Source organism: Ranitomeya imitator, chromosome 2 (assembly GCF_032444005.1).
Source record: "Ranitomeya imitator isolate aRanImi1 chromosome 2, aRanImi1.pri, whole genome shotgun sequence".
Taxonomy (NCBI): Eukaryota; Metazoa; Chordata; class Amphibia; order Anura; family Dendrobatidae; genus Ranitomeya; species Ranitomeya imitator.
This window is the reverse complement of record NC_091283.1, coordinates 768694165-768713949: the sequence shown is the minus strand read 5'-3', so window position 1 is coordinate 768713949 and position 19785 is coordinate 768694165. Positions and strand designations below refer to the sequence as shown.

The 19785-nt window shown below is 47.5% G+C and overlaps 1 protein-coding gene across 1 annotated transcript in view; it reads left to right on the top strand.

The window, feature by feature from the left end:
- NOC3L (NOC3 like DNA replication regulator) overlaps positions 1-19785 on the top strand; it is an 85123-nt gene that overhangs the window by 27010 nt on the left and 38328 nt on the right. The window contains exons 6-13 of the mRNA XM_069753456.1: positions 466-596; positions 892-1053; positions 6513-6606; positions 8358-8533; positions 14494-14622; positions 15520-15651; positions 17133-17213; positions 17912-18012. Coding sequence (XP_069609557.1) covers positions 466-596; positions 892-1053; positions 6513-6606; positions 8358-8533; positions 14494-14622; positions 15520-15651; positions 17133-17213; positions 17912-18012 — 1006 coding nt within the window. The remainder of the gene's footprint in view (positions 1-465; positions 597-891; positions 1054-6512; positions 6607-8357; positions 8534-14493; positions 14623-15519; positions 15652-17132; positions 17214-17911; positions 18013-19785) is intronic.

Below are 19785 nucleotides of genomic sequence, written 5' to 3'. Positions count from 1 at the left end.
TGTGTATATTATATTTATATATGTATATAAAAAACAAAATTTTTGTCCTTATGATTGGAGTTGAACGAATTTGCACGGGTTCCCTCTTATTCGGCAACCTATAGCACTTATCGAATAAGCCGGCTTCCTGGATTGCTCCTGCTGATCAGCTTATTGGTGCCGCAGCTGCATGTGTCAGTCACAGCACATGCATGGAGAGCCCAACACACAGGCTATCCATGCATGACTGACTCTCATGCAATTTGCCTTTAAGGCAAATTGTGGCAGCGTACCTTTTATTTCTATGGAAGCTAACACCGGGAGGATGATACGATTGTGGCTGGTCAGAAAAAAGAGCTCTACTTGCTGCTGCCGTATTCACTAATGGCTCCTTCCTATCGTGGCTGTAGAATCTTTTATAGTCTGTCTACACACCCGAGTATAGTTTGTCACATTTGCTGATGGTGGATCCGTCTCTTTTCCCAGTTGTGTCTGCAGAGCCCGTTCCTGTACGGAGCACAGAGGAACTGATCGAGCACAGGAGAGCCACGCTGGAAGAAAAGAAAGTTCACATTGCAGCCCTGGCCTCCGCTATACTGGCAGATCCTGAGAACAGCGTGCGTGGTTTATATTTTTAATGGAGGAAGCATATTCGCTCAAACATTGTCATTTTTTGGGGGGGGTCTAGTTTTGGACAGAAATCAGAGAATTATGCATTCCTCTGCAAGTAGACCTAAGTCGGGTCTATAAAATGGTCCAACTAACTGGGCAATCGTTCATATTGCTCGATCTCGATTACAGCTCTGTTTCAGTAATACCGACAGCTAAAAACACTGATGAAGAAATTTGATTGATAAATCCTCATGATAAAGATTACTCAGGACTAACAAATATACTGATTTACCCCAATAGATAAAAAAGCTGAAGGAGCTGCGTGCCATGTTGATGGAGCAGGACTCCACCGTGGCAGTAACGGTTCGGAAGCTTGTGCTGATTTCATTAATGGAAATATTTAAGGACATTGCCCCTTCCTACAAGATTCGCCCTCTGACAGAAGAAGAAAAGAACGCCAGGGTGAGACATAACATTTTTATAATTGACACCTAAATAGAGGAGCCGTCTGTGCCAGCCGAATTGCTATTGCTGCTTTGATTCACGTGTATAGAATTTCCACCTTGAATTTGGCACAGTTTCACTACTTGTAAAGCAAGCTACTGATCTGAGAAGGCACAGCATGGCCTGAAACCCATGTAGATTTTTTAAAGATTTTTTTTAGTGACCATGTTGGTGATTTAACTTGTGTATTAGCTCTACCTTTTCAATTGCACAGTACAAAATAGGGTCTACAGATAAAGCTGCAAAACCATTCTAAATATAAATGGAATATGTCACCAGATTTTGGCCACCTAATCTAAAAGCAACAAAAAATAGGGGCAGAGAACCGGACTCCAGCAGTGTATCACTGGGCAGCTTGCAGTAGGTTGATAATCTCCTGCTGATTTACCAGTTATTGTATTAAGAGTACTAAGTAAACCTGCTGCCATGTAGTCCTCCATATTCTGTGTAACCCTGCCCCTGATTGGTACCATTCTGTGCACTGTGCATAGGCAGAAAGCTGCCAATCCGTGGTGGTGGTGGTGGGGAATACACAGCTCAGTATTAAGTAAAACTATAAGTTGATAAGTAAAAGTGGAGCTACAATGGGCTTGGCTGCATGACCACATGGATCTTTGTATCAGAACATTTCTATGATTATTTTTAGTTTACGTGAGTTGCAATATTGAAACAGAAATGAGAATGTCCACTGGCACAACACCATACATTTCCAGTACTATACCCCAAATCTGTCAGAATACATTTCTGCATGGACGTCATAACTGGCTCATAACTGGCTCAGTACATACCAAGGTAGACTCAAAGAAAGAGAAATATGTACTCCAGAACCACAATGTAATATGATAAACAATAATTAGAGTTCTATTATGTCAAATACAAAGAATTAAAAACACATACAAAAGGACAAGTCTAAAAAGTGGGAGACCACAAGGTGGCGCCACTCCCATAAACTGCACATTCATGGGCAGCAACTGTATGTAGACAGTATAATATTCTTATGAGGAATAAGGGTATGTAGTACGCATCATTCATAAAGGTATTACCTATACATATAAGGGAGCTAGAAAAACAGTGACTCCCAAAGAAAGGTCCGATAACCCCCAATTCACACCGAATATTAACACAAATACATTCTGGAGTAGAAGAACTATCTGTAAAGAGGACGTGGAGCATACCGGACAACCCGGCGTACATTTTGGTTACAAAAAGGGTTTGTTTTATGCATTGTTTCTTTCAAAATGGTATTTTCTAAGATTTGATGGCACAGTATTGGTCTGACAACCCCCTCCCATTTGGACTTCTGGCTCTCTTCATACCTCACCAACGGAACATTTAGTCTATCCCAATGACACACTATTTGCTCACCTCACTCTTTGTTGTGGCCCCTCCAGGCTGTCCTGGACCCCTGCTCTTATCCATCTATACCTGGTGCAGCTCATAGAAGCCCCTGGCTTTCACTACCACTTCCATGCTGTGGCTCTCAAGTCCACCTTTGTGGCCCAGATGTCCCCTTCGCTGTCCAGTATCATTGGAGTGTCTATCCGCCATCTCCGACTCCTCATTCTTGTCACATTTCTTAAAACTCTGTGCAATATGGCAGGCACTTAGTGGCTAGTGACTGGGTGCTCCATGGTAGGGAAAACCTGTAGAATATAGAAAAGGACCCAGGGCACGTGCTGCTATTTGCAGTCAAATGTGAGAGATATTATTGAAAAGGAAGGAACCACAGCAACTCAGCCATGAAGTGGAAGACCACATAAAGTTACAGAGCGAGGTAGTCAAGTGATAATGTGCTTAAAAATCACAAAAGCTCAATAACTGCAGAGACCAAGCGTCCTCTGTTATTCACATCAGCACCATAGCTGTGAGCCATGAACTTCCATGACCAAGCAGCTCCATGCAAGCCTCAATGATCTGTTTCTGCCAGTCTGATGGATGAGTCTAAGTTTGGTGAATGCCGGGAGAACGTCACCTCCCTAAGGATGCTTTTACATTGTGTATAGGCACCTGTTCATGGCTTACGTCTGGATCCCCCACAAAATGAGATTTGGACTTGTGTGCCGACAGGGTCATAGACTATAATTGTGCTGACAGAGCGAGCGTGTGCTCTATCACAGGGCTGTGAAGTTGGTTTAACATTGACCGACTCCTAAAATATATATAATAAATTGGGTACAGTAGTTCAGTGCAGGATGTGCTGTGAATGTTTTGAAAAGAATTTGGGAAAGTTGTGAAATGTCCTAAAAAATGTCTCCTCTGCTCCTGACCAAAGATCTGGGTTTTTAGTTGAGATGAATCTGTGCTGCCCTTTATGCACATGCTCAGTAGTGAGGCAGTGCTCTGGGTCGGAGATGAGATGAATCTGTGCAGCACTTTATGCACATGCTCAGTAGTGAGGCAGGGCTGTGGGGTCGGAGATGAGATGAATCTGTGCTGCACTTTATGCACATGCTCAGTAGTGAGGCAGGGCTGTGAGGTCGGAGATGAGATGAATCTGTGCTGCACTTTATGCACATGCTCAGTAGTGAGGCAGGGCTGTGAGGTCGGAGATGAGATGAATCTGTGCTGCACTTTATGCACATGCTCAGTAGTGAGGCAGTGCTGTGGGGTCGGAGAGGAGATGAATCTGTGCTGCACTTTATGCACATGCTCAGTAGTGAGGCAGTGCTGTGGGTCGGAGATGAGATGAATCTGTGCTGCACTTTATGCACATGCTCAGTAGTGAGGCAGGGCTGTGGGGTCGGAGAGGAGATGAATCTGTGCTGCACTTTATGCACATGCTCAGGAGTGAGGCAGGGCTGTGGGGTCGGAGAGGAGATGAATCTGTGCTGCACTTTATGCACATGCTCAGTAGTGAGGCAGGGCTGTGGGGTCGGAGAGGAGATGAATCTGTGCTGCACTTTATGCACATGCTCAGGAGTGAGGCAGGGCTGTGGGGTCGGAGAGGAGATGAATCTGTGCTGCACTTTATGCACATGCTCAGGAGTGAGGCAGGGCTGTGAGGTCGGAGATGAGATGAATCTGTGCTGCACTTTATGCACATGCTCAGTAGTGAGGCAGTGCTGTGGGGTCGGAGATTAGATGAATCCGTGCTGCACTTTATGCACATGCTCAGTAGTGAGGCAGTGCTGTGGGTCGGAGATGAGATGAATGTGCTGCACTTTATGCACATGCTCAGTAGTGAGGCAGGGCTGTGGGGTCGGAGAGGAGATGAATCTGTGCTGCACTTTATGCACATGCTCAGGAGTGAGGCAGGGCTGTGGGGTCGGAGAGGAGATGAATCTGTGCTGCACTTTATGCACATGCTCAGGAGTGAGGCAGGGCTGTGGGGTCGGAGAGGAGATGAACCTGTGCTGCACTTTATGCACATGCTCAGTAGTGAGGCAGGGCTGTGGGGTCGGAGAGGAGATGAATCTGTGCTGCACTTTATGCACATGCTCAGGAGTGAGGCAGGGCTGTGGGGTCGGAGAGGAGATGAATCTGTGCTGCACTTTATGCACATGCTCAGGAGTGAGGCAGGGCTGTGGGGTCGGAGAGGAGATGAATCTGTGCTGCACTTTATGCACATGCTCAGGAGTGAGGCAGGGCTGTGGGGTCGGAAATGAGATGAATCTGCTGCACTGTATGTACATGCTCAGTAGTGAGGCAGGGCTGTGGGGTCGGAGATTTGGCTTACTGATTGCACAGCCCTGCTCTGATGTGCACAATTTTTGGGCGTGTACTCCCACAGGAGGCGGACGCCTAGTCACAATCTGCTATGTCGGTGTGTCCGCCTCAGGCTGAAAATGATGCACAGCAGAGAGCACATTCACTCTGCTGGCACTCTTATAGTCTATGGCCTCGTCAGCACATCTGTCCGATGTCCGAATCTCGTTTTCCTCCCTGACAGAGGCCATTGAACAGGTGCCTGAGCGTAATGTGAAAGCGCCCTGTCTGCAGTGTCCTAAGTGTAAAGTTTGATGGTGGGGGGATGATGCTACGGGGTAGTTTTACAGGGCTTGGCACAGGCCCCTTTGTTCCAGAGAAGGCAAAGCTATTTTCTTTAGCATAAAGACATGCTGTATGATTGCAGCTTCAGGCTTTTTGGGGATGGCCCTTTTCTGTTCCAGTATTACTGTGCCCCAGTACACAAAGTCCAGTACATAAACACCTGACCTCGCCCCTATCAAACACCTTCGGGAGGATTCAGCACAGAGATTGTGACCCCGGCCCTCTCATCCCACAGTAATGCCTGACTTCACAAATGCTTGTATTGATGAATGGAAAAAATTTCCACTGATGAACTGTAGAACGTGAGGACTAGCTCTATATCCTGGTCTATGGTTGGGAGGTCATAAAGGCTCCTGTAGGTGACTGTGTTGGGCAAACAATGCTTTTGCTGATACAACTATATGCACATATTGACTTAATGCCCCCAGACTCTGGGTGTTGGCAGACAGTTTGTAGACTCCTTTGATCTGAAGCTCGCCGGACCTTGTCCAATGTTGTCCTCTGAAGACATAAGACCCTGCAGTTATGCTAATGAATCAGATCAGTAGGAGTATGCGGGTTAATTTGCAGCCCATCAATGTTTGGAGCAATCGTAGTTAGATACAGATATCTTTGTGGATGTAATATATAGAGCTGTAGATGCATTGATGCTGGCGCGGTGTGTTGTGTCACAGGACCAGGCGACCTCTTCATCCCAGGCCAAGAGTTGCTGATTGCAGGTTGTTCTCCAGTGCTTAAGGTACCGTCTCACAGTGGCACTTTGGTCGCTACGACGGCATGATCCGTGACGCTCCAGCATCGCACCATTATCGCTCCAGCGTCGTAGACTGCGGTCACACTTCGCAACGCACGATGCTGGAGCGATAATTTCATGACGTGTTTGCGATGTAGAAGCTGTTGGTTACTATGCGCACATCGTATACAATATTGTGCACACCTTTGTTACACGATGCGATCATGCCGCCACAGCGGGACACTTGACGACGAAAGAAAGTTTCAAACGATCTGCTACGACGTACGATTCTCAGCGGGGTCCCTGATCGGAGTAGCGTGTCAGACACTGCGAGATCGTAAGGATATCGCTGGAACGTCACGGATCGTGCCGTCGTAGCGACCAAAGTGCCACTGTGAGACGGTACCCTTAGTGTTTTTCTTCCACATTTTTCTCCAATCTTCAGCACACTGACTGCAGACAGTACAGAGAAAGCTGTCGTGGACTTCTGCCGCTTGTGCTCAAGGTCTTCTAGACCATTTGATGTCTTGGTCACACGGCTAGAACAACGGCACTGGTCTCATTAAATGGTTCATGAACTTTACAGCATCTTGCTACTAGTTTTACTTTATGGCACCAATTACTGTTTTTTAATGTTTGTTCATTTTTAGTTTATTTTTTTTCTTACGTCTTTTATTTTACCTTTGTTAAACAGGTAAAGAAAGAAACTCAGAAGCTTCGAGAATTTGAAGAGGGTCTGGTCAGTCAGTACAAGTTCTATCTGGAGAACCTGGAGCAAACAGTAAAAGGTAATGTAAGACCGACAAGAAGTATCTGTGTATACCTGATGTATCTTTTGGGCTGTGTTCACACCACATTCAGTATATTCACAGGGCACCTCCTGTCGTGCTGAACATGTGCCTCTGGCTGTTATCATACAGTGCCATACCTTCCACATGACTGGCATACAGTCCTAGTGCCCATAAGCCTGTTATCGGGGGCTGTGTGATGGGATAGCCCTTAGTTAACCACTTCCTGCACTGTTGTAAGTGACCGGGGAGACACAACCTCGGGAGCTAAAGCCATCATCAGTGGGTGGTAGCTGTAAAACATGTCGCTGACACTGTGTGGCAGTGCTCAATTTCTGGCTCTCTTAACCCTTTAGTTCCTGTAAATTGTGAGCAATGCGCATAAACTGTTATCAAAAATCCAAAGAAAATCTAATTTTTTTTCTAAATTTTTATTTTCTAAGAAAAAAATATGCAAGACCTGAATCATCCCATCTCTAATGTCCCCAAACTGTAAAAATATCACAGTATAGAAAAAAAAAATCTGACTTTTCATGTAGTAAGATGTTTGTACATTCCCAGCACCCATGCAGCCTTTCCTCTATGAAAGCCAGAAGAGCTGTCAGTCTTTATATCTTCACTTTTGCCGGTAATTGCATTGTCTATACTTGTGATTGGTATAGGATAAGGCATCAGGCATGCAATAAACATCATAAAGAAAAGCCGCCATATTTATCGACACCAGATCCCGATGCTAGAGCACTGCGTGATGATGGTGGAGGCAATGGTGGTCCCAATACTAGAGCACTGCGTGATAATGGTGGAGGCAATGGTGGTCCCAATACTAGAGCACTGCGTGATAATGGTGGAGGCAATGGTGGTCCCAATACTAGAGCACTGCGTGATAATGGTGGAGGCAATGGTGGTCCCAATACTAGAGCACTGCGTGATAATGGTGGAGGCAATGGTGGTCCCAATACTAGAGCACTGCGTGATAATGGTGGAGGCAATGGTGGTCCCAATACTAGAGCACTGCGTGATAATGGTGGAGGCAATGGTGGTCCCAATACTAGAGCACTGCGTGATAATGGTGGAGGCAATGGTGGTCCCAATACTAGAGCACTGCGTGATAATGGTGGAGGCAATGGTGGTCCCAATACTAGAGCACTGCGTGATAATGGTGGAGGCAATGGTGGTCCCAATACTAGAGCACTGCGTGATAATGGTGGAGGCAATGGTGGTCCCAATACTAGAACACTGCATGATAATGGTGGAGGCAATGGTGGTCCCAATACTAGAACACTGCATGATAATGGTGGAGGCAATGGTGGTCCCAATACTAGAGCACTGCGTGATAATGGTGGAGGTAATGGTGGTCCCAATACTAGAGCACTGCGTGATAATGGTGGAGGCAATGGTGGTCCCAATACTAGAGCACTGCGTGATAATGGTGGAGGCAGTGCTGGTAAAATGACTCGCACCTACCATTGATGGAGGGGGTGGTATACATGGATAAGGCTTGCATAGGGCTGCTGAGCACACAGATGTGGTGCACAGTGTCTGGCTTACAGCCTATTGGTGAAACCCATGCTCTTAGATCAGGTGGGCCGCCCAGCGCTATATAAGTGCACCCCTCTAGGACAGACGCCCTAATTTCCCCCAGCTACACTGCAGGACCAAGAAAGCCCACAAGCCCCTCTCTGGCATCCCGGATTATATTTTCCTAGACTGTTGTCTGATCCCTAAGTCTCAGTCTGTCTCTTCTCACACAGATTGGAAACAAATGAAAACCAAGAGGAGCGAAGTGGTGTCGCTGAAGGCGTACAAAGGGCTGGCGGAGGTGGCGGTGATGTGTCTGTGTGAGCTCATGCTCTCCCTTTCACACTTCAACTTTCACAATAACATCATCGTCCTGGTCGTACCGCTCGTTGATGACCAGTGTAGAAAGGTCTGTAAGTTTATTGTATATTAAAAATTGTTTTATAAAGTATACAGGTTTTGCCCCGGATTGTCTGGGTCACTGGTGTTCTGATCAGCTTTGCCAGAGCATGTTAACATGGGGTCCTCCCAACCATGGTGGGGCTGCAGGAGACCCTCTGGTTTCCATACACATTGGCTAAGACCACCGGCACAATCAGGCTGACTGCTCCATATTCCACCATTATATTCCGGAGCATGCACATATCAGTGACACTGAGACGCTTGGTGCAGAGTAGCCCATGGTGCAGGATGCTCAGTCGTGGACTTAAAGGATCCACCATTAATGTACGATTGTGGGGGTCTGACCTCTGACTCTCCCATCGACCCTGAGAGCTATAGGGGCACATGGCTGCTTTAGCACGGTTTACCCTTCTGAGTTTTTTTCTGCACAGCCATACCCCGCTCCACCACACTATTGTTTTAATCCTTATTCACACATCGTGGATTCTTTTCCACATACAGAAATTAAAAAAAAAAAACTAAATGGTTTTCATCCTTGTACGGGATCCTTTTTTTAAAAGTGTAATTGTTTTTTTGTTTTTTTTTTGTCTGCTTCCATTTTTGCTCTGTCAGTGAAAAACAGTGACTGCACATGAGAAATACTGAGGTGTGAATAAAGGTGAGCCGGACTGCAGGTTCCTGTACAGCCGCCAGTGGTCTGCGGTACAAGGCAAGGGGACATGGCAGTACTGGGGTAACAGGTGAGGGTCCCTGTGGACCCCACATCTGTCATAAAGTGACGGCATCTACTAATGAAATGCCATCACTCAGATGGGAACTCTTCTTGATGGAAACGTGAGCTGCTCATCATTTGTACTATAGCGTCATAGCAATATACCACCATGGCAATGCCCCCTTCAGTTATGTCTCAGCTCTGATCCGTCTCGCAGCCGATCAGTTCTCTGCCATCATGGCCCTCATGCTATGTGCATCTGACTGTTCATCTCCAAACCTCTAAATGCAGCGCATATTCAGACGTAACATATTGCAGAGTAGATGTCTGACATTTAATAGAGGCCGTGGGGAGAGCCTCACTTATGAAAAAGCCGGGCAATAGAGCCCCCACTTATAAAGAAGCCAGGCAATAGAGCCCCCACTTATGAAGAAGCCGGGCAATAGAGCCCCCACTTATAAAGAAGCCGGGCAATAGAGCCCCCACTTATGAAGAAGCCGGGCAATAGAGCCCCCACTTATAAAGAAGCCAGGTAATAGAGCCCCCACTTATGAAGAAGCCGGGCAATAGAGCCCCCACTTATGAAGAAGCCGGGCAGTAGAGCCCCCACTTATGAAGAAGCCGGGCAATAGAGCCCCCACTTATGAAGAAGCCGGGTAATAGAGCCCCCACTTATGAAGAAGCCGGGCAATAGAGCCCCCACTTATAAAGAAGCCGGTAATAGAGCCCCCACTTATGAAGAAGCCGGGCAATAGAGCCCCCACTTATGAAGAAGCCGGGCAATAGAGCCCCCACTTATGAAGAAGCCGGGCAATAGAGCCCCCACTTATGAAGAAGCCGGGCAGTAGAGCCCCCACTTATGAAGAAGCCGGGCAATAGAGCCCTCACTTATGAAGAAGCCGGGTAATAGAGCCCCCACTTATGAAGAAGCCGGGCAATAGAGCCCCCACTTATAAAGAAGCCGGGTAATAGAGCCCCCACTTATGAAGAAGCCGGGCAATAGAGCCCCCACTTATGAAGAAGCCGGGCAATAGAGCCCCCACTTATGAAGAAGCCGGGCAATAGAGCCCCCACTTATGAAGAAGCCGGGCAATAGAGCCCTCACTTATGAAGAAGCCGGGCAATAGAGCCCCCACTTATGAAGAAACCGGGCAGTAGAGCCCCCACTTATGAAGAAGCCGGGCAATAGAGCCCCCACTTATGAAGAAGCCGGGCAATAGAGCCCTCACTTATGAAGAAGCCGGGCAATAGAGCCCTCACTTATGAAGAAGCCGGGCAATAGAGCCCTCACTTATGAAGAAGCCGGGCAATAGAGCCCCCACTTATAAAGAAGCCGGGTAATAGAGCCCCCACTTATGAAGAAACCGGGCAGTAGAGCCCCCACTTATGAAGAAGCCGGGCAATAGAGCCCCCACTTATGAAGAAGCCGGGCAATAGAGCCCTCACTTATGAAGAAGCCGGGCAATAGAGCCCCCACTTATGAAGAAGCCGGGCAATAGAGCCCTCACTTATGAAGAAGCCGGGCAATAGAGCCCCCACTTATGAAGAAGCCGGGCAATAGAGCCCTCACTTATGAAGAAGCCGGGCAATAGAGCCCTCACTTATGAAGAAGCCGGGCAATAGAGCCCCCACTTATGAAGAAGCCGGGCAATAGAGCCCTCACTTATGAAGAAGCCGGGCAATAGAGCCCTCACTTATGAAGAAGCCGGGCAATAGAGCCCCCACTTATGAAGAAGCCGGGCAATAGAGCCCCCACTTATGAAGAAGCCGGGCAATAGAGCCCTCACTTATGAAGAAGCCGGGCAATAGAGCCCCCACTTATGAAGAAGCCGGGCAATAGAGCCCTCACTTATGAAGAAGCCGGGCAATAGAGCCCTCACTTATGAAGAAGCCGGGCAATAGAGCCCCCACTTATGAAGAAGCCGGGCAATAGAGCCCCCACTTATGAAGAAGCCGGGCAATAGAGCCCTCACTTATGAAGAAGCCGGGCAATAGAGCCCTCACTTATGAAGAAGCCGGGCAATAGAGCCCCCACTTATGAAGAAGCCGGGCAATAGAGCCCCCACTTATGAAGAAGCCGGGCAATAGAGCCCCCACTTATGAAGAAGCCGGGCAATAGAGCCCTCACTTATGAAGAAGCCGGGCAATAGAGCCCCCACTTATGAAGAAGCCGGGCAATAGAGCCCTCACTTATGAAGAAGCCGGGCAATAGAGCCCTCACTTATGAAGAAGCCGGGCAATAGAGCCCCCACTTATGAAGAAGCCGGGCAATAGAGCCCCCACTTATGAAGAAGCCGGGCAATAGAGCCCTCACTTATGAAGAAGCCGGGCAATAGAGCCCCCACTTATGAAGAAGCCGGGCAATAGAGCCCTCACTTATGAAGAAGCCGGGCAATAGAGCCCCCACTTATGAAGAAGCCGGGCAATAGAGCCCCCACTTATGAAGAAGCCGGGCAATAGAGCCCCCACTTATGAAGAAGCCGGGCAATAGAGCCCCCACTTATGAAGAAGCCGGGCAATAGAGCCCCCACTTATGAAGAAGCCGGGCAATAGAGCCCCCACTTATGAAGAAGCCGGGCAATAGAGCCCCCACTTATGAAGAAGCCGGGCAATAGAGCCCCCACTTATGAAGAAGCCGGGCAATAGAGCCCCCACTTATGAAGAAGCCGGGCAATAGAGCCCCCACTTATGAAGAAGCCGGGCAATAGAGCCCCCACTTATGAAGAAGCCGGGCAATAGAGCCCCCACTTATGAAGAAGCCGGGCAATAGAGCCCCCACTTATGAAGAAGCCGGGCAATAGAGCCTCCACTTATGAAGAAGCCGGGCAATAGAGCCCTCACTTATGAAGAAGCCGGGCAATAGAGCCCCCACTTATGAAGAAGCCGGGCAATAGAGCCTCCACTTATGAAGAAGCCGGGCAATAGAGCCCTCACTTATGAAGAAGCCGGGCAATAGAGCCCTCACTTATGAAGAAGCCGGGCAATAGAGCCTCCACTTATGAAGAAGCCGGGCAATAGAGCCCTCACTTATGAAGAAGCCGGGCAATAGAGCCCTCACTTATGAAGAAGCCGGGCAATAGAGCCTCCACTTATGAAGAAGCCGGGCAATAGAGCCCCCACTTATGAAGAAGCCGGGTAATAGAGCCCTCACTTATGAAGAAGCCGGGCAATAGAGCCCCCACTTATGAAGAAGCCGGGCAATAGAGCCCTCACTTATGAAGAAGCCGGGCAATAGAGCCTCCACTTATGAAGAAGCCGGGCAATAGAGCCTCCACTTATGAAGAAGCCGGGCAATAGAGCCCTCACTTATGAAGAAGCCGGGCAATAGAGCCCCCACTTATGAAGAAGCCGGGCAATAGAGCCCCCACTTATGAAGAAGCCGGGCAATAGAGCCCTCACTTATGAAGAAGCCGGGCAATAGAGCCCCCACTTATGAAGAAGCCGGGCAATAGAGCCCCCACTTATGAAGAAGCCGGGCAATAGAGCCCTCACTTATGAAGAAGCCGGGCAATAGAGCCTCCACTTATGAAGAAGCCGGGCAATAGAGCCCTCACTTATGAAGAAGCCGGGCAATAGAGCCCTCACTTATGAAGAAGCCGGGCAATAGAGCCCCCACTTATGAAGAAGCCGGGCAATAGAGCCCTCACTTATGAAGAAGCCGGGCTCTGGGCTTATTTTCACATAAATCATCCACAATATCCTGGCTACTTGTAAGTCCCGCGGTCACAGCTAGAGGGCAGCAGCGTTCCTTCTCCTGGTGTGTGATGGCGCGGAGGAGCTGCTGAGAAGAAACATGTCTGCTGAAGAATGTGCGCTCTGAGGCAGATCCAGAAGAAGAGCTCCCGTAATATCTCTTCTATAAGGCCGGCAGAAAGTATTCGTGAGCGCTCTGACCTGATGGTACCGTTTTGTTCATTCATCTGCTAGACAGTTACTGGAAAGTTTCTACAGATTCCCATCTCTGCTGCATGTCCCCATGCGCCTTTTTTTATCGTATGTTTATAAGGAGAACTATTCCTTGATTTGCTCACACCTGCATCGGAGGCAGATTCCATCGTCTCTGATGGATAAATAAATAATACAGCGGGCCGTGATATTTTTTTTCCACCAAGACAACAGATCCCAATAAAATTCAGTGTGGTCCATCTGTCAGTCAGCAGACCAAGCAACACATCATCGTATGTGAATAACCACCACACGTGTGAACATGACTGTATCATGTGTGTAGACCACCTGTTTTATGATTGCTTTCTTGTATTAAAGAGAATGTGGATCTGTCCCGTCTCCTGGACCTGATGATGCCGGTGTACTTGACTTGCTGTGTAAAGCCACTTCTGAATGGCTGTTTCTTTCTTTTCTAATGCTCCTCTGTAGTAATAATTTAGCATTTTTATCACCAGCCGGACTCCTGAAATGCTCATTTTTAATACCCAGTTATACAGCCATTCTGAAATTAATTTTTCCAAGTACACCAGCCTCATCAGGTCTAGGAGATATATTTACAAATATTTAGCGTGTATTGTAAAAACCTGGAAGATTCGCTTTAATCCAAGAAACCGGCCTTCCTGTCTTAGCCAAGTCCTTTTTTTGTGCCACTAAGGTTAGCCTCAGCACCGGTTTTTCATTCCAAGTGATTGAACACCCCCTCACAAGTCTGTGGGTACGCAAACAAAATCTGATCCTGTACCGATCAATAATATAGCATACGGATATATTGTAATTCTTTCACAAACAAATATATTTGGTCTTTTCAAACTTTTAATAACGGGGTATGTATAAAGATTTAATGATAATACCAATGAAAAAGCGTTTTATTCCTCTATGAAATTCAGATGATCTTTTTTATATCCTTGTGTGAACTAAGCCCAAGAGAACTGGTCAGCCTAGTAATAAGCTGGCGGGAATCTGACTGCCTAGAGAAACAGACCTCCAAGGATTATCCGTAAGGCACAAGAATCGTTCTGCCTTATTGGAAGTCTATGCCGGTTGTGTTTCCATCCATCCGCCGGTCCCCACACCCTCTGACACCGGCAGTCCCTGCTCCTGACCAGGATATGGAGAGGGCCAGTTGTCAGTTTATTCATACGTTTCCAAGAGGAGGAACGGCACGATGGGGAGCTCTAAGAAAAGCTGTCCCACAATGATTGTTTCAGGGGTTTAATCTTGGTGAATCAGGCAGGATGGATCTGTGATCATGTAACATTTCAGTGACCATTTTGTAGACTGTAAGTGACTTTCCTCCTCCTTTCCTACAGATTGCCGATATGAGTGCAGACGCCGTAAAGAAACTATTCAGACAGGATAAATTGGGCCACGCATCCCTGGCAGCAGTAAAGATAATCTCTGGGTTGGTGAAAAGTAGAAGCTATTGTGTCCGGCCAGAGGTAAATGACAACGGGGGCTTACTTTATCCCTCCATGGTCTTGTGATTACATTTTACTGTACATGATACAGACATATATGTCTACAGAAATTGCCCTCCACCCTCCTACCTATGTTAAAAATACCAGTGAATCTAGGCCCATGGGTTGTTTTTTTTTTTTTTTTTTTTTCTGGTTTCTTGGGAAGCCATTGCAGCACCCACAGGGATTGTCACTCAGCTTTCCCAGACTCCTGAATGACAAATCCGATAATCAGATGCTTGATGAGGCAGACGTAGCATTGACAAGTCTATGAAACCTGGACGACAGCTTCTTGGAAGGTGTAATGGTGACCAAATTAGATGTCGCTCAACTCCCCCAAGAAGTAGTTACTGCAGTGAGTGGTTAGGGCTAATCACACTAAACATGTTATTTGGATCTTCTGGGTATGTAAATAATGGCTTACACCCTGCTTGCCGCATTTCCTAATTCCCGGCTCCACACAGGTCTTTGACATGAAAGCGTTCTTACGATTTACGTTATTGCGCTACTAGGTTTTCTGCACCAATAATAGATGTCCTTGACAAAGACCACTCCCGGTCAAAACGTTGGACCATATATGTTTTTGACTCCTTGCCAGATCAAAGTAAACTATTACTGCAGCAAGACCTACAGTCTCATTGTGGTGTTGAGGTTCCTTCCTCAATATGTGAATAATGGCGTTCCTTATGCATAGTGTATTACTGCAGTGTAGGGTAAGCAGTGTGGCGTCTGTGTGACACCATGCTGAATGTGGCCCTGCTGACGTAGGGACCCCTGTACCCATCTGGGCTGGGATTCACGTGTGCCATGTTGGCGGGCACATGACTGGATGTGTCTGTTCCACGCTCTTCTCGTTTACGACTCTCTCTCCAACTTCAGGTGCTCAAGATCTTTCTTCACCTAAGGATTAAAGAAGTCGAAGTGAAAAAAGACGTAGACGACATTGCTCCTAAGCAAAAGATGATGACTTACAAAGATAAGAGGAAGAATCTGTCAAGGATGCAAAGAAAGGTAAGAATGTGTGCTGAAAAGTATGAGATCTGTTGGATCAACAACAAGCGAACCATAAACGATCAAGAGAGTGTTCACATGCTGCCGAAAGTTTCTGCAGTTTGTGCATGATGATCTGCAAACCCCATAAATAAACCTAGAATAGTCTCAGAAGTGTCTTAGCCCCTTAACAACTAGAGGTATTTTTGGTTTTGCATTTTCATTTTTTTTTTTTTGCTCCCCTTCTTCCCAGAGCCATAACTTGTTTTATTTTTCAGTCAAAATAGCCATGTGAGGGCTTGTTTTTTGCGGGACGAGTTGTACTTTTGAACGTCACCATTGGTTTTACCATATCATGTACTGGAAAATGAGAAACAAATTCCAAGTGCGGTGAAATTGCAAAACAAAAGTGCAATCTCACAGTTGTGCTAAAACTGACCTGCCATTATGATTCTCCAGGTCATTACAAGTTCAGAGACACCAAACATGTCTAGGTTCTTTTTCATTTAAGTGGTCAAAAAAAAATTCAAAAGTTTGTTTAAAAAAAAAAATGGTGCCATTTTCCGATACCCGTAGCGTCTCCATTTTTCATGATCTCGGGTCGGTTGAGGGCTTATTTTTTGCGTGCCGAGCTGATGTTTCTAATGATACAATTTTGGTGCAGATACGGTCTTTTTGTCGCCCGTTATTGCATTTAATGCAGTGTTTTGGTGACCAAAAAAACATAATTCTGGTGTGTTGACTTTTTTTCTCATTACACTGTTAAGCGATCAGGTTAATTATTTTTTATATTGATAGATCAGGAGAGTCTGAACGCGACAATACCAAATATATGTATGCTTGGCTTTTTTTTTTTTAATTGTGAAAGGGGGGATGATTTGAACTTTTATATTTTTAAAAACTTTTTTTTTTTCTTTTGGCATGCTTCAATAGAGACTAGAAGATGCCAGAACCCGATGGGCTCTGCTACATACAGGCGATGATCAGATTGCCTGTGTGTAGCAGAAAGCTCACTTGCTATGCGTGCCGACCACTGGGTGGTGCTCATAGCAATCTGGCAGTGACAACCATATAGGTCTGCTGGAGACCTCTGGTTGTCATGCCAAACCATCAGTGACCTGCGATCATGTGACTGGGTCACCGATGGGCGGGATTTTTGGCACACTTGCCGGAAGCGCGCGTTGATCGCGATTCCATCCGCGGTGGTTAGAGGCACATGTCAGCTGTTCAAAACAGCTGACGTGCTGGAAAAGATGTGGGCTCAGTGCCAAAGCCCACATCAAAGGGAGGGAGTCCGACATTGGCATATTACATTCGATGTCGGAAAGGGGTTAATTGCTTGATCAAATATCACAGGATCATTTTTTGAAGTTTTCAAAAAAGATTTTGAATCCCCACCCCTGCTTAGTGTCCTGAAAGTACGGAGAGAACCACTGGGTATGCATTTCTCGTACTTGGTGTATTTTCTATTAACCTTCATAATCTGTCCCTCATTCTTATAGTGGAAGAAAGCGGAGGAGAAACTGGAGAGAGAAATGCTGGAGGCTGAAGCGTCAGAAAGCAAAGAGAAAAAGCTAAAGCTGGTGAGATGATGTCGCACATGTCTGGACATGGCAATTGTCCGAGCTCCATACTAGAGGGACCTGCATGACCTCCACATTGCAGTGTCTGCCTCTTAATCCTTTATGGATTTAGTAGGTTGTGTGTATTTTTTTGTGTGGCTGTTTTAAAACCTAGCATCTAATTTTTTTCCCCATCAACCCCTCCTAATCAGGGCTTTTTTTTTCTTGGGAGGGGGGACTTGCAGCAAATAATCTTTGGATTCTGTTTGTATGGCATTTGCAGTGCATTATAAATTATACAGGACTTTGATACTGAATTCCTATAGCTTTTATTCCCTCTTTTTACATTATGCACCCACTGTGCTGGGTAAATGCCATAATAATTTTATATTACGAGTCATTACAGAAGTGATAACGCCAATTTTGTACACATTACTTTATTTTTCTTAGTTGAATTTTATTTATTTTTTTATTTATATCTCAAAATTGAATCCATCAGCCAAGGGCTTCTGTACCCCTGCCATCCCTGTGCCTACATTTACGACAAGGTACTGGACCTACCACCCACGAGTGCCGTAAATGCACAGCTGGAGGATGGTGGAATGAAGAGATCGAGTTGCATAGGACTGGCTGCAGGAGCTTCTGGCTATCATACAGTTAACTTGAGCGCTGCACAGAGATTATTGTTCCTTAAAATAATTCTCTGTCTTTTCCCACAGCATACGGAAACATTGAACATTGTTTTCTTAACCTACTTCAGAATACTGAAGAGAGCGCAGAAATCTGTCCTCCTTCCTGCCGTCTTGGAAGGTTTGGCAAAGTGAGTGTCTGTGTATTGTGAGGAGCGGTCCGTGGGGTGTGTGCCGCTGTACTGAGCTCTTACGGTTACAGTGGGTGTGGGATTGTCTCCAGGCTGGCATGGTAGTTGGTGTGGTAGACGCATCCTAGAAGGCTTGTACTACTTTTTACCAATGATCTTTCTTTATCGCCTCTCATTGGGGGACACAGGAACCATGGGTGTATGCTGCTGCCACTAGGAGGCTGACACTATGCAAATAAAAAAGTTAGCTCCTCCTCTGCAGTGTACACCCCACCGACTGGCATTATACTCTTCAGTTTAGCTTAGTGTCAGTAGGAGGTGGACACGGGTCTTTCATTAGACCCTTATCTACCTCAATGTGCGTCGTTCCTTTTCAGGTTTTTCCGGAGAGATACAGGGTGAGCAGTCACACCTGTAGTCCCACAATACGGACTATGAGTACGGCGTGTACTGCCACCCCTTATCCTCATAGATCCTTCACCAGGACCAAGACCCTAGCACACAAGCGTGCTTAGAAGTTCGGTCCTGGCTCCGTCCCCCACCCACTCACCCACCAGAGCCTGTCGGTTGAGGAGACGAGGACGTCCATCAGCTCCCTGGACGTCTCATCCCCTTTTAAGGTTAGTACCGGTGTGGGATGTTTTAGGTGAGTATTTCCCCCTTCCCATCCCAGATCTTTGATAGGGGGGGGTTCTTGTTAGGGGCTCCCAGACGTGACCCTCTCTTACCGGTCATCGCCTGTATCCTTCAACGGCGGCCGGTATTTTATCGGTGTCATCACATTTCTTCCCCCTTTCTGCAGGGGTCTTCTGCTCTCCGGTGCGGGGCCACTTTTAGGCCGCTGCGCTCTTTCCCCCCAGCACCTTCTTCCAGCAGCTCTATGGCTGCCATAAGCTCTTTCCGCGGCGCACTACCGGCGCTGCGGTTTTTACCCTGGCACATCCTCAGCGCGGCAGCCCTGCAGGCTGTCGCGCCGCTTCTCGCTGCGGCGCATTGCTCTGGCGCCGCAGGAGGTTTTTATCTGCGGCGCCCTTCAGCGGCGCAGCCTGGCAGGCTGCGGTGCCGACGCCGCCAGCCTCCCGCTGCGGCGTGTTGTTCCGGATACCGGCGCCGCGGCTCTTTTTCCCGGCCGCCGGTCCCTAATTTAGGCCCCGGCTTCGGCCGGGGCCTACTTCCGGTTTTTCGGATCCCCACTTCCGCTTCTGCGGGCGGGCTTTTTCCCGCCTGACATGCTATGTCCTGCCCACCGGCGCCTCTGCGTCTGGCTCCGCCCCCTTCCTCGTGAGGACACTCTTCTGGTGTGCACACCGCTTCACACCACAGCAGCAGCAGCCCTCGCAGCTCCTTCGCCCGCACCTTCTTTGGGCCCAGCATTGCAGAATACAGCACCTCAGGGGAGTTCTCCACCGAGCACAAGTGGGACATCTTCCAGGACCGGGTCCGTGAGTAGCTGCACTGCAGACTGACACCCCCCTCTGCCCCTCTGTCCCCTAACCCACTGGCATCTTCAGGGTTCTCTAAAAATGTCTACCTCTAAAGGGGGCCGCTCTCGCCCCCCTACTTCTTCTTCATCTAGTGCCTTAGTCACGTACTTTGCGTGTTCGTCCTGTAACAGCAAACTTCCCTCAGGTCAGTCCTCCCCGCTGTGTCAGTCCTGCAGCAACCCGATTGTTCCCACCGCCCAGGATCCCCCGGCTGTTCTGCCCGAGAGTGATCCCCCCCATCCCAGTCTGGGCCGCCTCTCTGTCACAATCCGTGGCCGATTTAACGCGG